Below are 19,569 nucleotides of genomic sequence, written 5' to 3'. Positions count from 1 at the left end.
TATATGGTTGTATAGTTGGAGGAGAAAATATAAACAAGATAAACAGATAAACAATGTGTTTGTTTCAACTGCAACTGCCTGTCAATCGATCACCGCACTCACCTAATAGGTTCTGTGGGAGAATTTGTCAATATGGCGCCAAACTGAAAGTGTAGCAGACCTTGATCCATTAGCTAAAAGATGGCTGCTGCTGATGTTATTGACTTGTAATTAAAGTGTGAATTATTTAACTGTTTGTGTGGAGAAGTAAAAGAAGGCACAGATCTTGGCCCAAGGTTTAAAACAAACTACTCCCTGAAAAGTAAAGAAAAAAAGGGCAACTGGACTTGTAGAGTTTTCTGAGAAGACGTCTTCTTCTTCAGCAAATAGTCTTCTCCTTTTTGGACACACCTTATGACCACAACATTGGGGATGTTTGTGCCACACTTATATTGAAGGGGAGATTTATTTTATTCCAGCTGATGGCCAGTAATTTAAAATGTAAAGCAACACTGAATGCAAGCATTTTTGCAAGTGCTCATGAGATTTCATTCAGTGTCTCACATAATCAAATAAAAATGGGTCCAAACTCGGCTGGCATCAGACAAACACAGTGGCAGATTTCATGTGGCTTAAAAATATCGGCAGTTGCAAAATTTAAAAAAAACATAAACAAATTGATTCCCAGCAAATATAAGTTTTCAAGCCATTTTTCACGCAGTTCAGTGATCAATGTGGATAATCAGCACACACTTATTTCAATGTAATATGTAGCTTTCTTCACATGGTAGTCAAAGTGCTTGGTTTCATGATAAGTGTTCAATCCAGAACAAATGGTTCCTTTGCACAACCTGTAACTCATCTCCTCCTATTGCAGTGTGAAATATGAGAAATACTTGTGTAAAACTCTAATTATCTAATTTCTCAAGGATTTTATCTGGGTCAACTAATCTGTCATTGGAATGAACCTCCGCATTAACTTCTGTCACTGCAGTGACGTTTCTCAAGGATCCACAGCCTGAAATGAAGCAGACTGAATTTCCAGCCCCTGGGGGTAACATTAAGAGGCTTATTTTTGGAAAGTAAAGACCACAAATATCTGCAAGGTTAACGTCTGCTCCCAGTTCAGCTTAATGAGCCGATGGATGCCGAGTCGAAATTCATCAAGAAATTAAGAGTGACATCAAACTAATTTGAACACAAATCCCCTAACTTCATTGAATTATTTCAGAGTACCACGTTAAATTCTGCATTAAATCGCTGCTTAAAGTGGGAAGTGTTGGTAGAAAATGTATTTCCTCTGGATGGGTGCCCTGCAATCAGCAGGCAGGTAATTAATTCAGTCAGGACAGTGTTCACAGTTTCTCAGCATCCTTAGAAATACCCAAATTACAGTGTAACTGACTGTAGCAAATTAAATGCATGCTTGATAAGAAAGGGCATTCATTCTGACCTAATGGTGTGAATGGAATCAGTGTACTGAAGAAACATATGCACAATTATATACTTAACGCATATATATATGGGAATAAATCCTAAGATTGCAGTCTTAGTGTTTACATTATGCCCTCACGACATTTCCTTAGCGTGCTTTCAGGCGGTCTTTCTTTTTAAAGTTCAGTTAAATAGCTCAGTCATTGAATTCTGTATGAGTATGCTGCTTTAATAACTAGATTTTAATGTCCGGCCTGATCTTTATATGTTGATAAAATACTTTGTTTAGTTCATTCTTGACCTTGTAAACTGCCAGAGACGAAGAAAACTCACCTTTTGGTCCACTGACTAGCTTGCTCATTAGTATTTGATCATGACACATGGTCCTTGCCTTAGCTTTTCGGTCTTGCTAATGCTAGCAGAGGTAAAAACTAGGGTTGTATTAGCATGTGGGCAATCTAATCACAAGTGACCCAGCTTTTAGCACCCGTAGTCACACCAGGCCTTAAAATGCTTTTTCACACGCGTCCCCAGCAGCCAGCACTTGAGATACGATCTCAGTTTCACATTCTGTATGGAAATGAAAACTGACATAATTTGCGGTGCAGTAGAAAATTATACTTTAAAATGATTACTGTTTGTTGTGTGTCCGACATAACGTTGTGAAGTACTTCTCACTCACCGTAATCACACACATAAATGTTTTTTAATGGCAGAATCACACACAGTGTACTCTCATGAAATAATTTACACCTCCATAATAACCACCTCCAAATGTGCTCTGAGACTGGATTGCTCAAATGCCGCCTCAATGCATCCTGGGTGTGTTCACACCTGTATTTAAAGTGGGTCACTTGTGATCCAATTGGCCAGGATGGATGTTAACCCTTTATAGGGCACCCATTGAAATACTTGGAAATTCAAAATTTCAAACCTAAAGTGTTATTGTAGGGCAAAAGAACCCTTTTTTCCCTTTTTTTTTTTTTACTTTTTGTGGAATTGTTTTTTATTTTATTTTAAGAATAAGAAGTATTTTCATGTAAAAAAATCAAGGTCAAAGAAGTTACCACATCCTTGCCCTTAAGTGGTAAACAAATGTCAGCATTTCCTTCTGTTCTAGCTAGCTTATGTTTACATGTTAACATGCTAATGTTAACAAGATAGTGACCATTGTAAACATTGTACTGGCTAAGTATAATGCTAACGTGCAGATGCTTCTTCACTCTGCAAAGAATTTATGAAAGCAGCTTTTGGCCTGAAAATGGACAAACTGATAGAGACACTTAATAGAGTCATAAAGTATCTCCCGTGGGCTTTTTCAGTCCAGTAAACTCCAGCACTGGCACTGGCCTTCAAACCCTCATATTGTCTGAATCCGTCTGTCTATCGCCGTCTGAGTAACCCTGCTCTCACCATGCCCCCCCATGCCTCCCCTCTGGCTGGTGTCTATGCTTCTCTGCCTCTGGACAGAGATTAGATCCCACTGAGATCTCTGGCAGTTCAATGGTCTGAACCTTATCTTTGTCGCTCTATCTCTCCACTCATTTCCTCTCTTTATATTTGCCATGACTCCTGCTACTTCAAGGGGAGTCTTTGGAGATGTATCCAGTCTCTTTTTATGTTTAAAAGTCTGTATATTACCGTCAAAAGTCAAAGATCACATAGCTATCTGCATCACCGCCATAACACGAATGTCCGCTTTATCTCATCATGTACATTTTTCTTGTCGTTATTGGTGCGACACTAAAATACACTGGTACCACAAAGCTTTCACCCCCAATTCCAGACCATTTTTTCTAATGTTTGCATTCAGTTTTGTGTCTGGTTGTAGTATTCAGGTCTGTTGGTTGAAATGAAAAAATAAATGGGAAAAAGCCACCTGAAGAGCAGTTTTGAAGCTCAGTGTGGTGCTTTTGGTCACTGCCATCTTGGCAGTGCCTTACTGGGTGATTCCTATACTTTATAGGATAAATCTACTGAAAATGGAATGCTTAAAATGTCTAGATGTTGAAAAAAAATCAACGATCTTAAACTCTATGGATCAATGTTGCTGCTTTTAGGAGTAATTTCTGTTTCTTGATATGCATTTGCATTTGACTGCATTTTGATTTCTCTAAATGTGCTGACTTGGATGTATATGGAGTTAGATGCACTAGTCTACAGTATATTTTTAAATAAACCAGAAGATCATTTGGGTTATATGAAAGCAGATGATGATCAAAATGGACAAAACTCAGTTATTTGTTAATAATTACAAACTCTGCAGTTGCTCTCAGTTTTATGGTGCATATTTTGGGCCAATGTGAAGTGGGAAAAACTGCAATTCCTCAAATGACCACTTGAGGCTGCCTCCAAAACCGATCCCATTCCCCGTAAAGCTCCATATTAAACTGTCCAACTTTACAGCAGAAATAAACATGTTTACAAAAGACAGTTTTGGTCTCTTCAACTCATTTCTACACTGTGTAACTACGTATTTAATTCAGCTCTTTAAGGTATATCAAGACTTGAACTCAAATGTTTCTATATCACATCATGTGATATACTGTATATGTGGTCTACTTCCCTTGGATTAGAAAAAAGAAATGTCCATTACATAGTAATTCTTTGAGAAGAAGTTGGCTAAAAATGTGTTCCACAGAATTAGGTGATGCATTTTATGTTAGGCTTTATAAATAAATAGTCAAACAGATCAGTCATTTCTTAACAGGGAGGACAAAAGTTACATGGTCAACAGGAAGACGATATGAGGGTTAAGGCTATGGAAGAGGTCAACACAAGATCCTCAATTCTTCTGTAAGTCTGCTGCCCCCGACCTGCTGTTCAATCAGATTTCAACATAAGGTCCTGCTTGACCTTTAAACTCATCGTCTTTACGCTCCTTTGCTGTAATTTAAATGCATAGCTAAGGAGTCAGGATCAATGTCGAAGATTAAGCTATCAATACAGAATTCTGCGTGTGGGGGTAAGACAGGTAATATTGAAAGGAGATTGATGAAGGTGAGATATAGTCAACATATTAACAGCGATAGAGGGAAGTCCATGGATCACTGGTGATATTGATGCATGGGTCGTAAATGCTTAGCAAGCATGGCAAGGGAGGAGGAATCGAATGTTTCAGAGCAACCGGTCATATTTTAATGTAAGAATAACGCTGTGTTTAATAGGTTGGTAAGTCATTTAAATAAAATGATCCCGAATCTTTAAGGGCGGCAACATGGCTTATAGTTTCAGAGTCATTCCTCTCTTTTTGAAAACTCTTTTCAGTTAGAACTTATATGTGCATTTAGGTGGACAAACCCTCTGTATAATCACCTATAGGTTTTCTGAGGAGCGGTTGTAAAGGCCAGTTTGGTGTTTCTGGCCGTCACCATCTTGGCAGTGCCTGACTCCTCCTAACTCCCAACTGAATGAAAAATGGGTGTAGCGTGGGTGGAACCCGAGGCAGGAGATCAATGCATAACTTTATGCCTTGGTATAATTTCAACAGGTATATACAAAAGAGTTGAGTGAGTGGAGAACGTTTTTGTTTTGGGTGTAGAGCTGAACATTTTAACATGGAGGTCCATGAGGGTGGATGCTTTTGGATTCGTCATTGGAAGAACTGCAGTTTTAGGCTTAATTTTTTGGAAGTTGCTGCAGTAGGATAATGAGCCCATGGACACATGAAGGTTTTTGTAAGGGTCACCTAAAGACCAAAAAGGACCAAGAGGTCCTGACTGTCATGGACTTGCCTCCACAATCACCTGAAACATTAAAGCTTAATTAGTAGGTTTGAATCCAGAACCTCACAGTTCTCACAGTGACCAGTTATCACTAAATTTGTTTTAGTAATTACATGAAGAACAATGCCGGTGCACTGGTATACATGCTTTCACTGATGTAGCCCCCTCCAGCATAGGCTCCGCCCAAACTGGTGGCGGGAGCATAAGCCAGGCTTAACTCAACTGGGCATTTGAATACTGAGAAAGACGTTCAGGGTTTTGCACAGGTTCTTGCAAAATGAGGGACACATAAATAAGATGTACTGAAATTCAAAGATAATCTACTTTTTATTCAAATTGTTGCAGTAAATTATATATAAAATAAACAAAAACATGCCCAGTGGAGTACCACTATCACTTGTGGCCCATGAAGTTGGAATAATTTTGTTTTCAGACACATTCCTCTTTTTATTCCGATTTATGTAAATCACATTTTGTCAATCATTTCATGAGAAGAGGTAAAAATATTTGATTCCAACTTTATGAGCAACAGTTGTGTATGTAATTTGCAAATGGTATCCACAGTCAAATAATGACTATCACAGTACTAGTGTATGCGGGTGATTTTGACATTGGAGATTCAGTACTAAAATTTAATCAAAGCAGGCTCATTTATGTATAGTGGAATGTTAAATTATAGACTGAGTTAAATGTTGGGACTGTGCGTTTTTTCAGTAGATCAGACTTGAGAAAATACACATTGCAGGGGAGCAGGGTAGAAGAGAGAGAGAGAGAGAGAGAGGAAGTATAAAGCTTGTTGATGGAGTGTATCCACTCAGCCTTACAGAGCAGATACACTCATAACCAACAGCAAATTACTCTGCTGCTGCGCTCCGCCGAGGCAAATGACAAAGTTTCCGTGTGTGCATGTGTGCGTTGTTGTTAGAGTGGGAACAAACGCAGCGAGCGCTGGAAGGAAACGCCGCCAAGAGCATCTGTCTGGGCTGCGCGGCAATACACCACATGGCTAATTATAAGACCAAACACTCACTGACACACTCATATTGCCTCCGAGATGCGTTTTACTGTCGCCAGCGGAAACATTGATCTTGTATTTCAAGGGGGACACATTTACACGGGAAACAAACCGAAGCAATTAGACGACAAGGCGTTAGGATTAGAGGGAGACAGCGGTCGACAGACAGAGAGAGACGTGTTGGTATTTGTGAGGGTTCTGTTAGTGACCGTGTGATTGAGTCTATTTATGAGAAGCTCCGACATAAAAAGGAAAACACGAGGCACTTTCTCCGCTTCATGAAATATCACCGCTGTGTACATGGCAACAGATTACCAAGTTAATATCGCAAATGAGAACAATACCAACAAAGTCACAATCCTCGCTTGACTCTATTAGCTGGCAATCAACGCTCATGCTGCTTCAGTCTCACCATTAGGAGTCTATTTAAGCCTGAAATAGCCAAGCATTAGAGTTTAGTTGATGAAAGGATGGACAATTATACATGACTGTGTATCACATTTCTTCCCGCTACAGGTAGATAAACCTGGAAATTAATTATATTTTCATTTATATCATCATGTTGTGGAAGTTTGTTCATGTTTTCCTAAAACTCACCAATTTTACGTCTTGTTCTGAACTAAAGCTTATCGTTTTGCTTCTGTCTGCTTCTCCAAACCGGAGGTCCCAACCACCATCTACTGTGAGTAATACGCTAACTATTTACACCAATCAGGCATAACATTACGACCACCTTCCTAATATTGTGTAGGTCTCCCTTGTGCCTCCAAAACAGTTGTGACTCATCAGAGAATGGACATGGGCCTTCTGAGGGTGTCCTGTGGTGTCTGGCAACACAATGTTGTTAGTTCGGTCCTTTGGGTCCTGTGGGTTGAGGGGAGGGGCCTCTGTGGATCATCCCACAGATACTTGATCAGTTTGGGATTTAGTGAATTTAGAGGCCAGGTCAACACCTTGTGCTGTTCTTCATGTTTTTTGAGTTGTTGTGTGTGTGTCTGTGTCAGGCTGCATCCTGCTGGGGATGGCTGCTGCTATCAAGGAGTGTGTGGGTGCCTGGTCTGGTCTAGGTGGGTGCTACATGTCTAAGTAACATCCACACAAATGAAAGCCAGGTCCAAAAGTTTCCCAGCAGAACACTGAATTGTCACAAGATGGTCAATGTTATTTACTTCTCCTGTCAGTGGTTTTAATGTTGTTGTGGCTGATCGGCATAAGCATCCCCAAGAAGCTGAACCATCCCTTTAACTAGGTGCTGTGAGTGCCTCAATATGAACATAAACTATTTATAATAGTTATAAATATACTGTTGTTGCTATGAGTGGAAACGACATTTGCTATAAATCATAGAATATTATAATCAGACAGGAATTTTCTTGGGGAAGAAATGAGGCTGGAGGAGTGGTTTATATCTGGGAGCTGCACTCCAAACCAGTTACTCCTCTTATTATAACATGAGTGTTGCAGGTTTGGTTCATCTGCAGCAGAAGCAGCAGGGAGAGGAACACATTCTGACCTGACACTGCAGACATCACGTATTAAAGTCAGTGGTTACGATGTCAAAATGTTCACAGTGAGGACAGTGTGTTGGATGGTGACCAGGACAGGAAGGAATGTGATAAATCCATCAGAAAGTGTGGACTCCAACTGAGGTGTTTCACTCATAGACTGTATAAAGATGGACGACAGAACTACTCCTCTAAGGTGAAGGCAAAGCAAGTAGAGCTCCCCCTGGTGTCTGGCTGCAGTATAGGTCATAAGCGGCACCTCCTCCATGTTAGTGGATGGAACTTGGGCCAAACTAAAACACTAAAATACACGTCAAATTTTTTTCAAAGGATGGTTTCTGTCATTTTAGGTAGTTAATATAATGTTGATGAATGTTCAAGAGTCATTGTTCTGTATAAGTTTCATTATAGTTTGATGCTATAGAAACAGGATGTGACATAATGGCGACCACCAGTTGCCATACCAACTGCTCTGTAAAGTGGTTCTGTGGGACCGTGAGAGTTGATAAGTACTTATAAGTAAATAAGTACATTGTATATACTTATATATGTGCATTTCCTTGTAACTGGTGGAGGTAGAGCAGAGTGCGGTATTAATTAAATGAAAACGTGAGTGAGTCTGGTGGAAGTGTGGGCGGGTCATCGATATCGCGGCTCTGCATGGTTCCACTCTAGGACCTTCTTTCCTCTAAACCTCCCTTCTTGTCGTTCTTGAAGATCACAGGAGTTTTCCTCCCTAGTGTTGTCTAGAAAAAGCTAGAAGCCAAGCCTTTCATTTCTGGCGTAAACCTTTAAGTCTTCTCACAAAGAGGAGATAAATGCTTTCATCACAGCACATGAGTTCATTTTAATAAATAAAGGATGCAAAACGGCAACAGCCGTTACCTTGGTCTGTCCTTCAATGACAGTGAGAGGCACGCTGGTGGAGGGCCACTTGTTTCTGGGAGGTAAAGGTTTGTCGCAGTTCCATAAAACCACAATCTACACGGGGAGAAAGACGTTATTCACGTGAGTATAAATTAAATTTTTTCTCTTCACTTTCATGAAAGGATGGAGATGTGGGATGAAATAATAGGGAGGAGGAAGAGGGTGAGGGAAAGAAATCCAAAAATAAAAGGATGGAGATGATGGAGAAAATTCAAACAATGAGGAAGAGGAAGAGGGAGGAGGGTGGAGGGCATGAGAAAGGAGGAGAAAGAGGATGGAGGAAGAGGATGAAAGTGGAGGAAAAAAGGAGAAAAATTACCAAGAAGTAAGGAAATGAAGAAGGAGAAGGATGAAGGAGGACGGATCAAAGGGAGAAGAGGATGAAGGAGGAAAGAATAAAGGACGAAGAGGAAGAATGTGGAAGGAACGACTGAGGAAATAAACAAGCTGGGAGAAGATGAAGTTGGAGTGAGAAATTGTGGAAGAGTATGAAGGAGGAAGGAAAGGGGGAGAGAGGATGAAGGAGGAAAAAAAAAAAATGGAAGAGGATGAAGTAGGAGTGAAAAACTGAGAAAGAGTAAGAAGGAGTAAGGAATGAGGATAAAGGAGAAAATAAATTAGCGTGATTTAGGAATGAAGAAAGGAGGAGAAAGTGAATGGAAGAAAAAATAGAGGAGGAAGAAGATGAAGGAGCAGAAAAAAGGATGAAACGGACAAGGGAGAAAATAAAAACAGAGGAAGAGGATGAAGGAGAAAAGAGTAAAGAAGTAAGGATGAAAGAGGAAGGAAATAGGGAGTAAGATGATGAAGGACGAAGGAAAGAGGGAGGAAAAGGAAGAATGAGGAAGGAACAAGTGGAGGATAATGAAGGAAAGAATAAAGGAGGATGAAGGAGGAAAGAAAAAGGGAGGAAGAGGATGAAGGCCTAAATTATGATTTAAGAGCAATTGGTAAGAGATAATTATTGGAGGAATAAAATAAAGGTGGAAGAAGATGAAGGAGGAGGAGGATGAAGAAGGAAGGAAAAGGAGGAAGAGGAACCAAAGAATAAAGAGAGAGGGAGTGAGTTAACAAGTGAAACGTTTTCCACACAACATATGAAGCCATCCATCCTTGTGTCATTGTTTTTCTTTGAATGAGTGTTTCATGCGTTTCCTGATCTGCTGATCAGCTGCAGACCACGGACACACTTCTCACCTGTGCACAGAACTTGGACTTGGCTACGGCGATGATGAGCTTCACCACGGGGGAGATCTGGGCCTGCAGAGGAGTCACCGTATGGATCACAGCTGTGAACTGCTGGGACGGGCTCTTACCTGCACAAACACGCACAGAAACACACGCATCAGAAACCGTTGTCGGGGGTAAACTGTATTTATTTTATTTATTTATTTTTATAAAACACAGATTTGTGCAGATGTAGCTCTCCATAAAGCTCCACCACGGTTAACCGGACACGGAGCGCTCGGCGCCGCGCCTGTCATCCATCTTTCTGACAGCACATGTAGCCCCGGCTTCACATGACCGAGCATGAGTAAACCTGTCTGAACCAAAGACTGAACGCGCCGAGTCTCTTTTACTCAATCCTGATTGGTTCCCTTAATGAGTCTATCTATTTTTCTACAACTCTTGTTAGTTGACTTTTTTTACTTACCGAGACAAACAAATGAACCAAAACAGGACAGAGAGAGAGAAGTCGCCGAGCTGAACCAAACTTTAAATTACCACCTTGGATAAATGACGCGCAGCATGCGGGACAATGAGTGCATTTGTAACGGTGAGGAAGTGATTCCCCCTGCGCCAGCCTGCGCCACCAAAACATATCAATATTACAGAGCGCTGGTCTCCACAATGGGATTTTATTTTCTGAATGCATTTTCTATTCCATTATGACCATGAATATGTACTCAAGTTGTAATGTTGCATATAAAGAGTTACACCTTTAATACACACTTATAATCCGATTAATCTTAAACTATGTCTTGCTTTATGTTCATGTTCAGTGTAAGAATAATCTAATAAATAATCATGTGAGCACATTCAGTGCATTTAGCAGCGGTCAAACACATCAGATCCATTCTCTCATAATCATCAGGTTACAGTGTGCATGGTGATGTCGAGATTATGAACGCGTGATACGCCTGGAAGTTCCATCAGACGAGGCGAGTGGGAAGAACTAACTCTGACGGAAAGCGCCAATTGAAAAGTCAATTTAAAAACGACTGCAGTTCTAATGATGCACTTTTAGAATTACTCCAAGCTATCGGAAGTTCACAGATATTACAAAAGGGCTGCGTTTACATGGACACTAATATTCCACTAATAATCCTTGAATAAAAGCCCAGCTGCATTAAAATTCAGAAGGAATTTTTAATCAGATTGAGAGAGGCGGCATAAATCTATGCTTTCTGTATATTTTTGCCCCATGTGGGGTAAGAGTGAGTTTGGAGAGGTGATACAAACATGCAAGTAGCAAAACAAGCTAGCCTGCCATAGCCAGACTTAACACGGATATATTTTATTATGGGGCCTGTTTAGACTTAGACTTAGATAGACTTTATTTAACCCTCAATCTAAATCTATCTATCTATCTATCTATCTATCTAGCTAGCTAGCTAGTTACCGGGCCTGTCAAGCTAGGTCTTTGCCTGGCATAATGAGTTCTGAAAGGAGTGACTCCAGAACCAAAATCTTTCCCAAATTTCAGAAACATTCTCCATATAAACACAACCAGTGTCAGAAGGAAAAACGTATAAATACCAGGACAATGTCTCATCCTGAAACGAATTTGACGTATTTTTGTTCAAATTAGTGCAACCGTGTAATGAGACGGAAATAATTTAGTTTTCCCTAAACCTTTTGACTGCTCCAGATTTAAAAGTGAGATTGACCACTTCTACACCTTTAGAAAGTAATTATATAATATGATGAAATATATATAATTATATAAAAGTTATATACCCCATGTGAGCAGCTAAAACCAGACTTGATATCTATAATAGATAAATGGGAGCAGTTGTGGGAATACTCACAGAGACACGTAATATTCAGAGCAGCCAAAGAAGGCCACGGGCTACCGGCACATGGCACACGGCATGGCGAATGGCTGGCTGGGTGGGTGTGGGAATAGGGGAATACACATCCTCATGGATAAGTGGAGCCAGAGTGCTCTTTAGTGTTGCTCTATCCATCTCTCTGACACCGGGCCCCCTGACCAGCCATCTCAGGTGGGCTTTGCGGTATTTATGGAAGCGCAAGCTCTGCCCTTGTGGGGGTCACGGGAATAGGCGCTTGCTGTCTGTTTCCTGGAAGGAGCTATGCCACATTGATTTTTATTAAAGGACATGAGCCTCTTTTTTTATGTACATAAGTTTGGACAGATGAGACTCATATTCATGGATAAAATACTCAAAAGAGTAAATACTTAAATTCACTGGGGCAGGGAGAATGTAAAGAATTACTGTGAGGAGACTTAAATATCCCCAAGCAGACATTTGTCTTGTGCACAAGTGGAATCTGCATTTGTACATATCGCATCCTACATGAAGCCAACATGAAAACAGTCATTGTGTTATTGACTGGTCTCTTGTTTCAGACCATCTACCTTCATGTCCTCCTTCACTACATCCATAAACCTCCTCTTTGTTTCTTCCTCCAGACCTCCTGCCTGGCAGCTCTAACCTCAGCATCCTTCCACCAATATATTTACCACCCCTCCTCTGTACAAACCATCTCAACTTGGCCTCTCTAACTTTATCTCAGCCGTCCCTTTAATGTACTCATTCCTGATCCTATCTATCCTGGTCACGCCCAGAGAGAACAAACTTGAGCATCTTCAGCTCTGCTACCTCCAGCTCTTCCTGTCTTTTCCTCAATGCCACTGTTTCTAGACTGTACAACATCGCTGGTCTCACCACTATCCTGTAAACCTTTCCTTAAATAAAATAACTTATTAGACGTACTGTTTTTGAAAGGCAACTGGTGAGGGCCTACGTTTTTGGAGCATTTCTTGGAGACTAAAGGCTCATTTAAAGTACTGTAGCACATAGACGGCATAACCTACGCACGTAGCCTATGCTGGTGCGAGCCTTTTATACTTGTGCGCTCATCAGTCTGGTTCGCTCTGTAAAAACACCACCCAAACACTAGTCTGCACTGTCTTTTTTGCCGGTCGGGTTAATTTTTGTTTCTACTTCCTGCTTCACTTTCGACAATGAAGCTTTCACTGAAATTTCCCCAAGGACGAGTCGTACAAATGTTTGTATCCTCGAACCTCCTCAGTTAACCTGTCCTCGATGTGTTCCACCTTTTTTGATCTGTGACAATTGAGAAGCAGCGGAAAAGCGGAAACACGCTACTGCCAAGCGGACGAATCACAGCTCTTGCAGTAGTTAAATTTTTGGAGAGGTGCATGTCAGGCTATGGCGTTAAGGTGTGGGTAGGGTCTGAGCTGATGCCGCATCAAATTGTAAAACTGACCAGAATCAGGACCTTTTTTCTTATTTAATTGAAAACCAGAACTGCTCTTTTAAAATGACTGTTAATCAGTAGAGAACTATTTACTAAACCTTGCGTTCATCTGTGCAGACACAACAGTCTGGATCTTACTTCTCCAGTATTATCATGAAACAGGTGTTGATTACACATTCGACAGTTGACTCTTAAAAACACGAAACAGACAAATGGTGGCTCCAATAAAAAAATCCATTGTTCCAAAGCAAATGACGCGAACCGAAAGTATTTACGATCAGTGGTCAACCAGTGCTTTACTGTGGGTTTCAAGGAAATCTACAGAGTGTATCGGATCAAATACACATAGATGACTTCAGAATCTAAACTTTACTTCAGCACACTTTGACTTGAGATGTAATGATCAACCTTCCAGCCCTGGATGATTAATGGCTGACCCGCTCATGGTAAAAAAATCATTGTCATCGAGATTGGCTGGTTCTTATTCTGTTTGACAGTCTTTAAATAATGCTTTGAGACTATACTTAAGTGAAATGCAATTCTGTATGTGCAAAACAGCTTAAAGAGAATTGATGTAAAATGAGATGAGGGACTGTAAAAGAAATAAGAAAACTGAGTTGGGATGCTTTAGATGATTGAGCTCTATAGAGAAAGACAGGAAGTTAGACTGTATCAGCTTCATAGGGCTGAAAAATGAACACTTAACTGCCAAAAACAGCAGATCATTCATGTAATATGAAAGCAGATGTTCATGTCGCTGCAGTTGCTCTCAGTTTTGTGGTGCATGATTTAACCAACCGGAAACTTTCAGGGCCATAAACTGCAGTTCCTAAAATGAGGCAGGCTCCCAAAGCAACTTGGAAGTTAAATACTGTAAGTACTTCACAAGTTGCTGTGTTGCACTACATGAAGTTATTGCCCTTACACTGGATGACAGGTGGGTGAAACCTCCACCTCTTTGGTCATTTATGGATTAGCTGGGAGTTATAGGCAGTTTAGACTTCGGCGACGGCACAGACCCTAGCACTGTAGCTGATATGCACCTCCCCAGAAATGTAACTTTGCACCACGGCGACACAAACCACCAAGAGCTGTGATTAGTCCGCTTGGTAGCGTGTTTCCGCTTTAGTATTTCTGACTGCTTCTCTATTTCTGCAATTTTCGAACTGATTGTTTTGGGTCAATAAAGATGGAACACATCGAGGAGAGGTTAACTGAGGAGGCTTGGAGATACAGACATTTGTATGACTTGTCGAAAGTTTCAGTCGCCATTGTTGAAAGTGAAGCAGGAAGTAGAAACAAAAATTTACCTGACTGGCAAAAAAAGACCTAGCGCTGAGTAGCGTTTGGGTGGCGTTTTTAGAGAGCGAGCAAGACTGACAAGCACAAATGTGCTCTTTAAGTGGAGTCAGGCGATGCCATGATGGCGACAGTTTGGGACACCACGCCGAGCTTCAAAACCTATGAGTTATGTCATAGAAGGTTTGTCATCTTTATGTATAGTTTGATATATAAAGATGGACAATGTGTTACTTCCTTCCTCCCAGTTCTTTTTGGTGGTCATGTGTAGTCTATTATATCGAGTTCCTCACTTCCTGTCTGTAGTGCAGTGTAGGACCATTAAATAAATTCAACTTTTTCACATTTTTACATTAATACATAACACATAACCTTAACTGTGATGATATCAAATGCCAGAATGTGAACCAAAAAAAACTCTGCTCAAACTGTGATTTCCTATTTTGAGTGAATGTTGTTTGCAGCAGTTTAAAAAATGCACAAAAAGTGTGTGCAACTTTTACTGAAATGTCTATTTTCGAAAAAAAAAAAAAGTGCACCATTCAAAGGATCTCTCCATAAAGTTAGAGAATACTTGTCCTCAGGAAACCGCGTGTATTGAATAATGCAAAAGAGGAAAGTGGGTTGTAAGAGATAGCACCGGCTTCTCACTCTAAATCCAAACCTTAACCTGAAATCTGAATTCAGCTTTCCACTGCAGACAATTATACCCTGTTCATCCAGATGCACATCGCCTGAAAGAAGGAGGATTTTTTTTACTTGATTCTGGTGCAGGGTTTCTTCCAAAAAAAGAGCAACCCCGTAACTACACTCACTGAAATATCACTGAACCAGTGAGATTATGTCTAAGCAAGCGTGCACATTAGGATACATCACATATTCTGCCTTCATCATCCACTCTTCTTTTTCGACACGTCCCGTGAAACCTGAATACCAGCAGATAAAGCTACGCCGTGTGTCCCAAACCGGCTGTTAAATACGTACTGTACACTGTAAGCTAACCGATCCATGAACTCTTAACAGTTCAGCACGCTGTCACAACCTCCTTTTGTTTTTGTACCTCACCACTTCTCACACAACTAAAGCTGTAACTTGAGCCTTCAAAACGGGACATTCTTACAGCTCCTGAGGCCACTTTGTCTGAGCGGTGAGTCAAACATTTCATTTTATTTTATTTTATTTTTAAAGTATCAGGCACAAGTTGCAACTGCTTTGCCATCAAAAGTTATGGGAAGGTAGCAGAGTGAGACCGCCGCGCACACGCACACACACACACACACACACACACACACACCAAGTGTTGACAACAACTTATTCCCTGAGCAGCAGCAGCAATGGAGATGGCAGCGGCAGAAATAGTGATTTAGTGCAGAGGCATAAACAAAACTGCTCCATCTTTCCTCCTGTCCCTCAGTCCCTCCCTTCTTTCCTCCCACTAACCCACGTGTCCATGAGTCCCTCGGAGAAAGACAAACATCGATCTGAGTCTCGGCCTCAGTCCGCTGAGGATCGCTGCGGTCTGCTTGCACTCCCACGCAGACATGGCCATACAGCAGGCCACTCTCTTTTTCCCTGAAGCCTAGTAAAGTTTCTGAGCTCCTGCAGGAGTCATCACACCTTTTTTTTCTAAACAGACATTAGTGCACATTTTAATTAAAGCTGCGGTCAATAACCAGTGATCTGTATCATGAGCTTCGGCTGCTTTTAAATTCGCTGTTCTAAGTGATCAGCAGCAAACTTCTCTCTCTTTTATTTTTGAACAAAATCCTGTTGAATGTAAGAACTAGAGAAACTCACCAGAGCAGGCACTGGGTGGCATCTTATTTTTATTGTTATTGATTTAACATTGCAGATGCACGATCAGCCACAACATTATGTCCTAATATTGTGTAGGTCTTCCTTGTGCCTCTAAAACAGTTGTGACTCACCAGAGAATGGACATGGGCCTTCTGAAGGTGTCCTGTGGTGTCTGGTAACAGAATGTTGTTAGTGGGGGCCTTTGGTCCTATGGGTTGAGGGGAGGGGCCTCTGTGGATCGTCCCACAGATACTTGATCAGTTTGGGATCTAGGGAATTTGGAGGCCAGGTCAACACCTTGTGCTGTTCTTCATGTTTTTTGAGTTGTTCCTAAAGCGTTTTTGTGCATTTTTGTGCTAAGGACTCTTCTATGTGCGCCATCTTAACTTGTTTCCGTCACTTCTGTTCCTCTTCCTGTGTACTGGTTCACAAACCTGATCAGCCATTCAGAGTGACCCAGCCACAGATATAACACGTTCATTGGCTTAAAACCACCCAACAGGGGTCCGACTAGTGCCAACAGCCAACCACCTGCTTGGTGTATGTCCCAGTCTGTATTGAAACAAGCCAAAGACTTTATTTAACGAGATCTGCACTTACTACTTACCCAGTATGGCATAGTAAAAAGGGAACTGGGCCGGGTCAGCTGAGTACTGCGGGAGTGCGTAGAGACCACCGGGCAGGTAATTCCACAGCAAGCGGTTTCTGGATATGTGGGAGTCGACACGGTCCTGGATGATCTGGATGAATGAGGAAAAGAACGACAAAGATATTCACAAAATTTGTTTTCTTCAGACCGGTTTCCGACCGGGAGACAAAACTTCCAAAATCTAAACTTAGAGTTTAAAGGGCATTCTCACAGTGCTTACTGTATATACATATGTAACTCCAGAGAATAGCATGAAAACATTAGGGATTTAATTTTAAGTCAATTTCCAGTACTATGTTCCTACTTTTGATTTCAAAATCATATTCAGTAACAGGAACTTTGTCAGTAAGATGCCACATCATATAGCTCATATAACTGACATCACTTTTCTTACATTATTTCACGCAGTAGCCCCTTTAACTCCCCTCAACTCCAGGCACATGCTAATATTTCATGCTAAAAATAGCCAGCTGTTTAGCCAACATCTGGTGATCTGGGGGGGGGGGGGGGGGGGGGGGGGGGGTCTCTAGCTGTAAGGCGAATGGCTTTTCAGAACAGACCCGAGATACTTGATCCCAACATGAGCAGTCCATTAGTTATTTTGCCAGCATTATCCATTATCTGGCTTGTTACCCGAAGTCGGGTTAGTAGGTTGAATGTTGCAAGTCTCCCAGAGCATCCCAAACCACAAATGTCCAGTGGCAATAAGAATGACACATGTGGTGGTGAGTTGAAAGTAGCATTACCGCGATGTTAAAATGCCCCAGTATAATAAAACTGCATGCATCAAGTACTATTAGGAAACTAAAGACTATTCCTCTGTGTGGTTGTCCTAGCTCCGCCATCTGATCACAATCCATCACTTACTTACGATGGAACCAGTTAAATGTAGTCAAAGTCAAAGTCAAAGTCAGCATTATTGTCAATTCTGACATGTGCAACACATACAAAGGGTTGAAATTACTTTCCTCAAAGGCCTACGGTGCAGCAGCTTAAACACAAAATGTACAAATATGAGATGTAAAAAAATAAGGAAGATATATATATATATATATATATATATATATATATATATATACACACACACACACACACACACACATACATACATATACACATATACACACCTATATACACAACCATATACATATACACATATATACATACACACACACACACACATATACACGCATACATACCTAAAGTGGATATCAAACTAAGGCCCCTGACAGTAGACATAAGTCATAAAGTGGCTGGTGCAACCCCTGAGTTGGGCAAAAGAAATGAAATGAATCAATAAATATATAATACAGTATAGGTCTCTCAGATGAAGTGCAAGGGCAGGTAATGTCCAGAGTGGAGTCCGTAACGTAAACTGTTAGATTAAAAAAATGTCTTCCTCTGCTGTCATTCAGTTGTTATTTCACAACTGCACATGCTTGGCCCACTCCAATCAAACCCTAAATTCAAAAGTTACTCTTTCGTTGATGATGCCCCATCCTCATCAGCACCACCAGAGTGACGTACCTTTATCAGCAGCTTATTCGTCAGACTGCTTATCATGGCAGTCGCCTTCCTGCAGGGGTCTAAAGCACTAAAAGGTATTATTTAATCCTTCCTTTTCACAATAAATCTGACCTTCCTCCATGTTTTTATCCCTAACCCTAAATCTGTATGCAGGTTGTAGCTGGTTAAGGTGAAACTATATACTTTAATGGCCTCATATGGTTAGATAAATGTAAAATCTTAATTTGTGAAGTTGCTCTTAAGTGTAAACTCTTTTTTTCTTTCAGCTGAAGTGGCAGTCCAAAGTAGTAGAGAATGAAAATGGGGTCTGACGTTCTTGCTGGGAGATGCTCACTTAGCATGCTGGTTCACCAGATGTTTAAGGAAATGAAGCCTTTGCGGGACTGAAAAAGTAAGACAGTATGAGAACAGCTCAAAGCCACTTCAGTCTTTTTCTTCATTCTCTAACTTAATTATATTTCTCTGCATTAAGAAAATGTATTCAGGTTTCTTGTCTGATACCCTTCAGCCTTTCAAAATGTGTGATATGTTTATTTACTTGGTGCTAAAGAAGCACATTCACGCCAACATGCACACACAAAAGAGTGGGAAGCCTCTAATACGACTGTATTACATTATTTCATCGGGCATTTCTTAAATCCAGTGTCAGGCCATCAGTGAACGCCTGTGAGCCCAGGTTTTGCTTGCAGTGTATCCCACGCCACTGGCACCATTATCAGACAACCCCGGTGCTGGCTTTTCAGCCGATTCAGCTTGTTGAATCACCAGCGGAACAAGTCTGGGAAGTCTGGGTCTGAGAGATCACTCCAGCTGGCTGATCAGCTTAGAGAACCACGAGAAGAGAAACACAAGTGACATATACCTCTGCCTCCTGCTGCTATGAAGGGATATTTCTTTTCACGCAGGGGCTGAACATAGGTTTTTCAGCTTTGCAGTGTGTTCAAGTGCAGCTTTTTGGTCCAAAATCAGGTGATGTTCAGGTGAAGTGACGTTCAGGTCTGGCTTTCTTATCTGGTTTGATATTTTAAATACTTATTTGTATTTCAATCACAGATCCTGAGAACAAAAAGCAGAACACATTTTTTGGGCATTGTGGTTTTTTTTTTGTATGTGCGTAAGTGTGTCTTACTCTTTGATGCTACAGCTGTGTACTGATCTGTGGAGAATTGGCACTTACAGCCAGCTCACACACACACACACACACACATATATATATATATATATGTATACACACACACACAC

At 40.9% G+C, this 19,569-nt stretch overlaps 1 protein-coding gene across 2 annotated transcripts in view; it reads right to left on the bottom strand.

Moving 5' to 3' along the window:
* Nucleotides 1-19,569, bottom strand: part of LOC311499619 (exostosin-1) — a gene marked incomplete at its 5' end in the record, with an annotated part of 291,053 nt that overhangs the window by 14,422 nt on the left and 257,062 nt on the right. For both annotated transcript variants that reach the window (XM_084560680.1, XM_084560681.1), the window contains 3 exons: nt 8,544-8,639; nt 9,783-9,901; nt 16,759-16,891. In XM_084560680.1, the coding sequence (XP_084416806.1) occupies nt 8,544-8,639; nt 9,783-9,901; nt 16,759-16,891 (348 nt within the window). The remainder of the gene's footprint in view (nt 1-8,543; nt 8,640-9,782; nt 9,902-16,758; nt 16,892-19,569) is intronic.

This window comes from Chelon labrosus (genome assembly GCF_963514085.1).
Source record: "Chelon labrosus genome assembly, chromosome: 14".
In the NCBI taxonomy this organism is placed as follows: domain Eukaryota; kingdom Metazoa; phylum Chordata; class Actinopteri; order Mugiliformes; family Mugilidae; genus Chelon; species Chelon labrosus.
Note: the sequence above shows the minus strand (reverse complement) of the source record. Positions and strands in the feature narration are given on the sequence as shown.